We start from the raw sequence: 12771 nt of genomic DNA on the forward strand, positions 1-12771 counted from the left end.
GTTAGGATAAAAGTAGGGATACGATAAAATTTATCATATTATGTGTTTGGTCGGATATAAGACTGTGTTTAATCGTCAGAATTTCTATTCGGGATACGATGTGATAAGAAATCCTGAGATTTTATTATATCCTTCCTACTGTTTGGTGAGTTGCGGATTTAAATCCGCATATTTTTATATCTTATCCTATCTTTTGTTTGATAGAAATTAGATATAGATATAAATAATTCCAAGAAATAGCAAACCTACATAATTCTTCAAATACTACAGCAAAAACTATGAAAAATGCTAAAAACTTAGCAAGAAATAGTACATTCATAAAACGTATGATTCCTAGAAATAGCGAAAAGAATATTTTCAACGTTGTTCATTTTCATAAACAACAAAGGCAACATACCAATTACTTATAAAGAAAATTAGGAACAACTTTCCCCTTCCAACTTGCACAAATGTATTGCGACTCATCGCTCCAACTCTACCTAACTCACCGAATTCCACGAAAACTATTAACTAAGCTCCAAACTCTGCAAGAAATGGCGCATTCCGAACAAATCACCAATCTTTCCCATCTTCAACCTCTCGGAGAAGCTGTTCCACAAATGTATGTTGAAGTTTGTTTGTAAAACAAACAAAAAAGCTGCTTTTTCCAATCCCACATAAGATAGAAAGAAGAGTGCAAATCTCTTTATTAGTTAGAAGGCTAATATAGTCTTTCAAAATAAAGAAATTGGCAAGTGGGCTAGACCCCACTATACTCGCGTACGGGTGCGTGATTATTAGATGCACTTAGCACTTTGCACGTTTCCGCGGTCGCGGTCCGAATTTGGCACTATTCAGCAGTTATTTGTTTTTATTTTCAGAATCATAATAATAATTAACTATTGAACCCTACTGAAACAGCGCGATTGTTCACATAGGAGTTAAAGTTAATTTCTATTTTATTCCTGTTATTTAATTTCGAATTATGAAAGGTTGCGTCCGTCCGAATGGTGGTTTTCACGCACGAACATCCATGTTCGAATTGTGATTTTTCGAACATGAACGGTTGAGTTCGAATGGAGATTTTCACACAGGAACAGTTATGTCCGAATTGTGATTTTTCGGACATGAATCGGTGTGTTCATATGGGCAATTCGGACACCAAGAGGTGTGCTTTATTCATATTATAAAAGGACAATCATGTTCATTTTCTATTGTTCTTTTTCATTACTTCGTTTTCCTTCAAAAGAGAAACTAACTATTTTTCAATTGTTTTCGCAGAGAGTTTTAAGAGATTTATTGGAATTGCTATCTAGTATTCTCGCCGTGACTTTGTTGTATCATGAAGGGAATTTGACAGAAACCTATAGCTACTTCGTGGGGCAAATTGATTTTAAAAGAAAGTGATTACATGCCTCAAAATCCGACTACATTGTTACTCTATTTCCTCCGATTATTTTCCAACAGTGTCTTCCCATCATCTCTTGGAAACTATAAGCCAAGCTCCAACGCTGGTCCTTTTAAATCTAATCTGTTGTGATGCATAAGAACCTCCACATTCACAGTAAAGAAAAGCAGCAACGTGCATATGCTTCGCTTGCCCGGAGATCGTTCTAGTTACGGAATCACCTATGGAAAACCCGGCACATGTGAACTGGAGCATGTCCCTGGTTCTGGAAATGCAATGCATGCCTATTTCAAGTCATTGTCGAGAACAACTGTTTGCTACTACGTTACAATAAACCCAACGAAATGCGAAGTGCCTTCACATGAAAAAACCCAGGTGCAATACATATCTGAAGGCTCATAACATAAATTGTTAAAGGCACAAAATGAGTGAGATCAAATTGGAAACAGCAACATTTAAGGAACTAGGTTTCTCCATCTTAAAGCCATCTTAATGGGTGTGTTGAGGCAAGATGTAAAGACATCAGCAGCAAATTCAACACTCTCATTCACTCCTGGCGAGCCCACCCGGACACCCTCACGAAGCAGAAAAAAGAAAGAAAGTCAAATCTGTTCCCATCCGCATTCGAATTCGTCATCACAGGTACTGTCGGTTCCAAAAAAAACAAAAAGAATGCAAATACGGCCTAGCTTCGGCTGCAAGGGCCAAGGATTCTTCGTCTTGGTTTTTCTCTGTGGATTCGATTCTCATCGGAAAACAGAAAAAAAAGGAAATTTTACCTGGTTAATGAGCGAATCTGAGGCTACGAGTGGCGATTAAAAGAACGCTGCTCTAAATCGAAGAAACAAGCTCGAACAATGGAGAAGAGGAGTGGTGCGTGTGAACGAAAGAGAAGGAAAACGACAGCGTAGGGTTTTCCAGGAAAATTACTTTTATATTTTAGATATGAGAAATCCTATCCGGTTCTATCTCATCTACCTTCCTAAGATTTTTTTTTATATCCGGGCTATATCCCCTCTATATCTGACCTTATCATGTCCTAGACCTTTTATCCGGACAACCAAACACAGCCTAAGAAGATATAGTTTGGATCAAAATATCCTGTGGGAAGGTGAGATAAATGTGTATATGATTTCATATCCTCGTGGTCGAAAAGCTATTTTTCTCGAATAACAAACTTATTAACTAAATAATTAAGATAAATACATATATTTAATAATATTTGGATTCTAAAATAAAAAGGAAAATTCTATACAAGAAAAAGAACGATGGACAATTGTCCATCATATGTGTTTGAATTTCTTTCTATTCTATGAAATATGTTTTTAGTGTATACATATTTAGTATCCATATTATATATATAGTTTATTATCAAATAATTTTTTTGTTAAGGAATGATGGAAGGGAATAAAAAAGAAATAAAAAGAGAGGAAAAATAGTTCAAAAATAAGTAAATAAAAATGAAGTAGAAGTAGGACAGTTTTCAAATGAAAAAATTCAAACTTGAAAAAGATCTTTATAATTCTCCCCGTCTCCTTCTCCTTCATATTTCTAATTGATGTTGAAGCTTCACGATTCCTCCGTAGTTCTTTATTCACGTCAAAGCTCCACGAAAATGACAAGAGATTTGAAACTCATTCTCCTCCGTAACTCTCTGGTTCACGTCAAAAGTTTGTGATAGCAACAAAAAAGTTGAAGCTCCTTCTCCGTAAATTTGTGGTTCATGTTGAAATTTCACGTAAGTGTTGAGAGAGTCAAAGCACTGTATTTTCTAGAATTGTAAAGTTGAATAATCATTTTTTTTTCTTTTATATTTGGCGCATGCTAGCTGATTTACCTCATGAATGTCGCTGTACACAGTTTACTTTTTTTTGTCATATTATAAAATGTGGCTATAGAATGATGCAATGAGCTCTTTTTCTGTTTGAAATGTAGATCATACATTGATATGCCATTCACGGAGGTTATTTCCGTTTGTGCATTTGTGATTTCTTTAGCGGTGCACCATAAGAAATTCTTAGGTTTCCCGTTCGTGCACATTTAGGTTCATTTACATTGATATGCTATTTATACCATACAATGGATATGATTTGATATGAAATATTTGGTTTTATTGTTGCGATTCACCAAACAGTAGATAAGATATAATAAAGTTTCTAAATTTCATATTCTACCCTCTCCAATCATATTATGACTAGAAATTCACACTATCAAATGCAATATTGGAAGGTTTAACTCCTTTGTGGATATTGATTGTCAGAATATGAAAAGCACGGCAAGTACCTCGGAGGATGTGTAGCAGTAACCATAACTATAGTCTATGTCAGCCTTACATGCCTGTCCAAGATCAACATAGAACATGTTCTCGCAAAAGATCAAGGTCAACCATCTTGGTGCAAGATTTTTCACCTTTTGGGCGAAACAAGTATACATGAACTCGTGCTTTTGGAAACAATTATTACATAAATAGGAAATTCTCTAAGTAAATTTGGACTTTCGTTCCTATGCTTTTGGACGTCCAACTTGCATTGGGTTTTGGATAGTCCACATGATTCTATTTGATTTGGATTTTACTTACAGACTCAAACTCGAAACATATTCTAACAATTATCTTTCTTTGCTAACCTGACATATCATTAAGTAGTATCAGCTGCTTTGCTGGCATTGGAAGGAAAAAGAATGTACAAATAGTAAACGCTCAAGAAAAATGTTTCGAGTGTCTCTAATGGCCTTTTGAGTATCAAGCAGTGGGTCAACTAGTGTTTAAATCTGGAAACCTGAAACAATAAAACTAGAAGCGAGAAAGTGTCTCATGGATTCTTCATTCCATGTGTTAGCAAGTCAATCAATGCTCGGATTATCCTGGAAGAATTTCAAACATTAAAGTGGAAATTTTCTCTATATATTACACACTACTAACAGTGTGATAAGTTCCTTGTCCATATTCTGGATGTTGCGAAAAACAAGCGATTAAACAAAAAAACAAAAAGATTGAAAAAATTAATCGAGTGATACGCGGTTAGGTAGATGTGACCTACTTCATGGTAAGAGCAACACGAGATTTCACTAGAGACCAAGAGATATAATGACAATTAAAACAGTACTCGAGTCACTCATATACTCTCAGTATCTCTAGCCCTTTATTTTGTCCAATCACCCACACAATGTTTAATCCTCACAATTGCTCGCCGTCATACATGGCATGTTTGGTGCCTATATGGACGATTTGTTAAATTTCCTAATCTTTTGCCTTTTTTTTCTTTCCTTTGCAGAGGGAAATAGAAAAAATAAAAGAAAAAATAAAAAGGAAAGAATAGAAAAAAAAAGTCATAAACTTATTCCATTGAGGCCAATTCAGTTCTAAACTTTTAATAAAACTAATTTAGTTCTAAATTTTTTGTATTTGTGCCCATTGAGAAATCTGGCCAATTTTAATAGGAAATCGTCGACGCAGATGCCGACCATTTTACGTGGCGCAGCTGACTCCGGCATGGATTTTATTAGTATTTTTTTTCTTAAATTGAACTTCTAATAATTTTTTTTTTACTTTTTTCCCTTTCTTTTGGCCAACCAGGGTTGCCGACGGCCATCGCTTACCACCGAGCGAGGGCCAGCAAGCCCTTCCCGACCTCCGGCGAGGACCGCCACACCTAGAGTTGGCGGGGCCACAAAGGCCTTGGGTGAGGGTCCTCCCAGCCTCACTCGTTGTGGGAGAGATTGCCCTCGCCCAAATCTAGCAAGGCCGTGAAGGCCCTTGCCGGCCAAAATGAAAAGAAAAATAAGAAAGAAAAAAATAATTCAAATTTTAATTTTTTTAAAAACGAATTTCACGTCGGCACCAGTCGCGCCACATAGAACGGTTGATGTTCATATTGACGATTTCTTGCCAAAATTTGTCGGATGGACTCAATTGACACAACTTCAAATGGTTTAAGACTAAATTGATACAATTGAAAGATTTAGAATTGAATTGGTACCATTGCAATAGGTTCATGACTTTTTTGTTTTTGTACTTTTCCCCCCGATAACTCTCCATCAATGGCGCATCAACGAGGCAAAAGTAGCAAGATTACAAAAGGTATAGATATAAACGCATAGCCCAACTTGGTCAAACACAAAATTGATGAGTCGGTCACCAAGTCCAAATCCGATCCGACTTTCCCCTTTTTGATTTATATTGCCAACCTTAACTTGGATATGCATATGACCAAAAAAAAAAAAAAAAACTTGGATATGCATCCGCCCGAAATAGCAGCCAATGGAGTATTGGCTAAGGACGGCCAAGATTACCTTGCTCCAAAACCTTAATATTAGGAAAACAAAATCTTAAATAAATTAATGCAAATCAATCTTAGGAACAATTTAATTCTCGTAACCAAAATTTATTCTTACATATGGAAGGCACAGCGTACATACAATAGCAAGTTTCTAAACCCAGATCTCTGAAACCGGTTTAATTCATCGGGCGATGTTCTGCGAGAAGTAACAATGAGAACGTCGCCTCCATGTCGTTCATCCGATCTTTCAGTTTCCGGCGAAGGTCTTCTAACGAGCTCCTTAGCTCCCCGAGTTCAGGCAATCCGAGTTGATCGACAGCAGGTTGGCCCTTGGCAGCTTGTTTCACTTTCACCATCTTCTCCAGCATCTCTCCTCGCTTCTCCTCGGTGTTCAACCGCTTGAGTAAATCGAGGAGTCGCTGGTTCAGGCTATCGTCGGTCGTGCTCTCGTCGCAAGATTCGGCATCTTTGCTCCTGCGCTCGTCCGGAGTTTTTTCCCGATTTTGAAACCGATGGACGATGGATTCGACGTTTGGGTGCCCGAACGAAAAGGGTTTGCCTCCGGGGGAAAACACCACAATCGCGATCTGGACAGCACACAGGATCGCGAGCTCGCTCGCCTTCTTGAAAAGCCCGGTTCTTCGCTTCGAGAAAGTCACTTGCCTCGTGCTACTGTCTTTCACCATCTCGATCTCGATCTTCCGTCGACCCATGATTAAATTCCTTCGCCGCGAAGTTTCTAAAATCTCTTACTTTGATCAATTGCAGAGTACAATATGAAGAACTCTAGGATCCATTTTAACACCTATATATATAACCATGATCTCGAGACATTCGAGATTACTAATACTAATTTTGGAACCTTGTTACCATATATGAATTAGGGTTTACTGGCAAGGTGTTCCATAACTTGAAAATTAATTTATTCTTCCAGATTTTATATATTCAAATGTGGATGAAAATAGAATTGAAAATAATGAAAGAAAAATATAGCTTAAATTAGTAATAGAATGTAGCGACTGAGTTGAGGTAATACTAGAATTAAGCTGTAACTGCAATAGTTGGTGTTATTTTTGTGAAATTCAACATTTTGCTTAAATCTTGATTTGGAAAGACACGATGCATAAAAGAATGCAAATGATGAATTATTAAGAGTTTGCTTTTAGTTTCATTCATTTCCAATTTTGCCCTACTCTTCTTCTCTTCCCTTCCCACTTACCAAAAGATGGGAAAAAAAAAACTATTTTGGAAAGGGATTTATTACCATATTTGGAAATGTTTGTCATGTAGGTGAAAAATCAGGCAATTGAACAATAAACAACACTCTGACAACAAAAAAAAGAAAAAAGTAAACAACACAAAATGAGGGAAAAGTAAACACTGGATTATGTGGCTCGATCAATGTGATCTACACCATAAAAAAAGGATCATAGGTTTTGAATGACACTCGAGTCACTCAAACACTTTCGGTAATTATCAGCCTCAAGTACACTCAATAACTCATGCAATTTTCAACTTTCATAATTTCTAGCGAAACAATCTCCCAATCTCACAAAAGAATTCACATATCTTATCGGAAATTGACTGGCGACCAAACATTCTTGGATTTGCATCATAATGTAATTCACAAAAGCATGTACCACTTCTCAATGCACCACTTTTTGCAAAAAAGGACCGTTCATGGAGGCCCGGGCCCGGTCCCGGTCTGATTGAGCCGGCCCATGAAAGCATAAAATCCTGGCCCATTAATTCTCTCGTAGCCAGCCCATTAATTCCCTCATGGCCATTAATCTAAGCCTTCATTAGTGGAAACCCTCACCACTCATGCCTTGCCAAGTCGTCAAATATTTTACTCTCCAAAAATTTAAAAAAAAAACCATTGGCCAACGAATGAGAATTCAAAGAAATTTTTTTTTTAGAATTTTCCATCCAATAAGAATTAACCTTGCTCATGCCTCCCGCTAATGAGAACCATTTCTCTCCCCATTTAAAAGCCAAAAATGCCCTTTCTCTCTCGGCTAATCCTCAAGTGGGCACTAACTCTCTCGACATGCATTGAATTAGTATTTGTGTATCAGACTAGAAGGGAAGACAATACATGCGGTGCAAGTTTTTGTTTCATATTCCATACATATATGGTACATAATGTATATGAAAAACACATAATTAACAAATTTGCAATCGTGGATACATATGTATCCTTGTCATAGTGAAGGTACTCCCCTTATTGGTTTCAAACTAATATTGATTCACACAAGATAAATCTTCTAATTGATATGTAGGACAAAGAAAGAGCTTTAATTTAACTAGTTTCTTTTTATCAAAATGTTTGCTTTTCTTCCTTCAACCCTTTGAGCAAAATGCAGCAAAAGGAAAGAAAATTCATGGACCGACCCCATTGTCTCCACGCGGTAGGAACTACATGATTGCCCCAACGATGCCTTCGGCATCCAGGGGTCGCGGACCGACCATAAAATCCTGCTCAATGAGTGGAACGCATTAGCTATTCGCTCTTAGGTTGAGTAGTAAGGGTCGAAAAAGAGTAATTACTCATTCTTAAAACCAACATTCTTAACATCAAAGAGTCAGGCGGAAAAGGGGGGAAAGCTCTCTATTCCTAGTTCTCTTGTAGCTGGATCCTCTGGAACCACAAGAATCCACTCTCCATTCTTGTCCATCAAGAGGAAGAAACACTAGAGCTCTCTAAAAAAATTCTCTCAAGAAGCTCTCGAAAAAAGCTCTACAAATCCTCTCTCGCTTTGAAACGTCCAAGTGCTTCCTTCATCTGGTCACGCCTCTAGTTCATCACCGATTACTTGTTTTCCACCGACCCTTATTCGGTTCTAGCTAGCTTGCCTTTGATTTCCAGCAAGTCCAACGACTTATTCAAGCTTGTTCAAACATTTTTTTTTTTTTTGCAAAGGTAGGTTCAATCTTACTTAATTTTCGTCTCCAATGATTTCGGAGTTCTGTGATGTCTAAAAATCAGGTTTCGTTACTTTGATTCATCACGATTAATGCTCGGATAGGACAATCATTCTCTGAAGCTTGAGCCATGATATTTGTTGAATAATGATTGTCGATTGTGAACTAGGGTGTCTAGAAGAATGCTTGCACATTGATGAGTCTTATGTCCGGCCAAAGGATACTATGTTGATCGGGATAGTGCCTGCTCTTTTTTTTTTTTTTTTTGGTCGTAGCCTGTTCTTTCATGAAAATGTTTTGTGATGAGTTTATGTTGATTTTTAAGAGGAATGAAGCCATGATTGAACCTAGAACTTGCTGAAATTTGATGGAAGCATGTTGATCATGGCTGTTCTATGTCAATTTGATGTTCATTTAGCCTTAATTTGTCATTGATTTGATCATATTGACATGTAGTGATATATGATGGATTGTCGTAATGAATCGATAGCGGTTTTCAATGAAATAAAAGGTCATTACAATATTTAGAATAAAAGGTTAGATTTGATGTCAATTTGAGCTTAATTGGATGAGTTGATGATACTAACATGGGTTAATATCGAATTAATACACATGTGACAAATTACTCCAAATTAATTTTTTGACCATAAAAAATCCAAAACTGGTACACCTGTGACAAATTTACTCTCTATTAGTTTTTGTTAAATTTTACTGTCAAATTGCTGTGTCGGATAACATGTGGCAATTAAGGGTTGTACCAGTAGTGTACCTGTCTAGAGTTTTTTATGGTACTCATCCAATTTAACATAAACTAACTAAGGGTAAACTTCACACTGATGTACCAATTTGATATTTTTTATGGTAAAAAAATTAGTTTATGGTAGATTTGTCACAAGTATATCAAGTTGGAATTTTTATTGATTTAAAAAATTATTTTTGGGTAAATTTATCACCGATATACCGGTGTGGGGTTTTTGGTAGTCAAAAAATCAATTTAATGTAGATTTGTTATAGGTATACCAATTTGGGGTTTTTTTTTCTGATTTAAAAAATTAGTTTGGGGTAAATTTGTCATAGGTGTACCAATTTGGGATTTTTTGTGGTATTAACCCTACTAACATTTATGTGCATGTGATACTAGCTTAGTTTGCACAAGGTTCGTCATAGTTCACCCTTAAATTAGAGTTGTATCCAATAGAAGATTTCACTATTATTAGCACTTCCTACATTTTTATTATAACTCTCAACAACAAGAGAAAGAGATTATATATAGCTATAGCTATTCTTGGGTCCAAATCCAAACTACCAATAAAATACGAGCTCAAATTATAAAAACACTTTGGAGTCCCAAGGGTGCTACCCCCTACAATCCCCGCCGAGCGGCTCCCCCGAGACTTTGTGGCTTTTTGTCAATGGAGAATATTAACCACACTCCAACATCCTCGTAAATTGATTGCCTCACTTGATCTTAATTGCTTGATAATGGTGGAGATTGTTGTTTGTGTCTTGAATCAAGCTGAATGAATCTAATTTGAAATCAAATGAATCAGTTGAGAGGTTTAAGACACTCAATGATTGATGAAATGGTTGAGTGAATTCTTGTGACTTGGAGCCTTGAGAGCATGCTATATTTATAAGGGAATATAACTCACTAAATGACCAAATTAAAGAAAATCTTCAACTAATAAAAAATAGAGGACACGTGTGCTTTATGTTGTGGCTAACAATACAATCTAGAGATGGGTGAATAAGTTGCTTTAGAACTATTATAGATAAGTTCAACTTCAAATGTTGGGTCAAACATCCGCAAAGACATTATAGATATAAGCTCAACAGATGTTTGAAATATCATAAACCGATTGTGTGTGCAAGTGCATAAAGATTACGAGAAATCAAAGCATACAACAAGATATAGTGGTTTGGCTTTACCCCAAACCTATGTCCACTCTCATGACTAATAGCCACAACAAGGCTAGAATCCACTAGTAATATGCTCAACAAGTCACAATTGGCTAGCATTAAACCTTTCACTTGATAGATCACACTTTTAGGACTCAACCGCTACTTTTACTCTTACACACTTGATCTTTCGCATAATTACAACACGGAAAAATCACAACCGAGAAGATCTTTCGAGAGAACACAGAAACAACAAAAGAAATTAGGTCACAGTAAATATATGCATTTTTCCTTTGTGTTCTCTCTAATATTTTGGCCTAGAAAGTCCTCCATTATATAGCCAACTCCAATCTATCCGTTGGAGTAGCCGTAGTAGAGAAATTAGCCGTTAGAGACCCATTAGAACCATTGCAGCTACGTCTTCTGACACTATTATGAAATTGCCGATGGATGCCCGATCTTGTTCCCCGATAGATTTCCAAATCTTCCTCTACGGATCTTTTGCTCACCAACAGCTATAATATTCCCAGCGAAACATTTGCACTTGTTTGTTGTTCAAATAACACAAAAACCCAATATTGACATAAACATTGATACATCCGATCTTTGGATCCATTGGTACTGTTTATTAAAAAATCATTTGGATGACTTATGATCAATTATCCAATGATCATCTTGGCTTCTTCAACATACCTAAGGACATCAGCATCCCCACTAACACCTCATCTTCGCTTATTTGATTGAGTTAGCTTCCAAAGATCTCCAAGGATATCAACATTCTACCTGATTCCTCATCTTCACTAAACTCGCAAGGATCGTCAATATTGTCATAGTGTTTCGCTCGATCTTTATAAGGCAGGTGCTTTCTGCTAAACATCTACTGCTTTGATATAAATCCGCTACACACGATCTTTCTTTTGATCCTTCCAAGCATATTGGCAATTGTGATTCTACTAAGCTGTTCACCTTCACAAAGGTCTATCCATTGTTCGCTCAATCTTTGTACCTCAAAGCCATCATGAATAATCCCACTCTTCTCGACTTGTTCACCTCGATCAAGATCCTTCCAAAAGTTCACATTATTTGTAGATCCTTCTAACTCGTATACATCTTCAACGCCTAATATCTTGTTCATCTTTAAGATTTGGTGCCCTTTATACAACATATGTATTTCAGCTTGTGCATATGACACCTGGTACAACTCAACCAATATACATATTAGTAGTCTTTGATTGTTTTTATTATCGTCAAAACAAGATAGGGAATTTTCCAACAATCACCAGATTGGTGATATTCCCAACACTTGATAGGTTGATATATGACATAATCAATAAAATCGAGTTAAGGGGTCTTACTGACATGTTTTAGATATTCTAAGTTAACGGACCTTTAATGATAAAATCTTAAATAGTGGTCAGCTAGAGAGTTTTAAAGGATTTCAAGGGCTTTCCGACCTATTGGGCTCGCAATTTTCTGAGATGATCCGATTGGTTGGCTTAATGTCTTATCTCGGAAATTCCTGGACCTAATCTTGAAAGGTTACTAGACTTCCTAAGCTTTGAAACTGTGGGTGGCCCATTAGATTTGAACCACAATAGGCTAGGCTAGGACTGAAAAAAGCTTGAAACCAAATTTTAATGAAGTGTTGGTGGTAGGTACAATTTGCTTCTCTCTTTTGTCAAGTACTGTTTTGCACATGCTTTTCAACGGTAGCTTGAATATGTGGACGGTGAGTTTTAATTTTTTTCCATGAGCTTATTTTGATCAATCGTAAGCATGCATGTAACCATCCTTTAATCTCTAGTGTTTAGGAGTGGGACGTCTTAATTGGAAATGTCAAAATGAAATAATCTGCTGCCATTCCAAGTTGTGCGTGGTGATCATTGACCTTCATTCGATTAATTAACATGTCATGGGGTAGTTACGATTAGGAAACAGGTTGTAATTAATCAATTGTATGCATTGTTGAAGGCAAAAGGACACTTAGAGAGCTACTATTTGTGTATGGTACTCACTTTTGTGCAATTTTTTTTGTTTTGATCACTTAAGTGTCAAATCGGAGAAAAAATGATTACTTTAATGCCAACAACGAGAAATTCTGGCCAACTAATTATGTGTCATTTATTTTTAATTTTTTAAAATTATGAGAATTTAAAAAAAAAAAAAAAAGGCCACGTGGCATCCATGTGAACTTTTAAACTTAAAAATGAATTAATTTTTTTAAATATTAAAATTAAACATAAAAATAAGATAAAAAAATTGAAGTGGAGTGGCGAGGGCTTG

The 12771-nt window shown here is 36.4% G+C and overlaps 1 protein-coding gene across 1 annotated transcript; it reads right to left on the minus strand.

Annotated features, from left to right (window-relative positions):
* Positions 1-5840: 5840 nt before the first annotated feature.
* On the minus strand, positions 5841-6377 carry LOC115730269 (agamous-like MADS-box protein AGL29). Its single transcript, XM_030660887.1, has one exon. It carries the CDS (start codon positions 6375-6377, stop codon positions 5841-5843), a length of 537 nt encoding a protein of 178 aa, XP_030516747.1.
* Between the last annotated feature and the right edge of the window lie 6394 nt (positions 6378-12771).

Source organism: Rhodamnia argentea, chromosome 9 (genome assembly GCF_020921035.1).
Source record: "Rhodamnia argentea isolate NSW1041297 chromosome 9, ASM2092103v1, whole genome shotgun sequence".
NCBI lineage: Eukaryota > Viridiplantae > Streptophyta > Magnoliopsida > Myrtales > Myrtaceae > Rhodamnia > Rhodamnia argentea.

Coding starts and splice junctions, on each gene's coding strand:
- LOC115730269 (XM_030660887.1), bottom strand. CDS start 6,377: ATGGGTCGACGGAAGATCGAGATCGAGATGGTGAAAGACAGTAGCACG.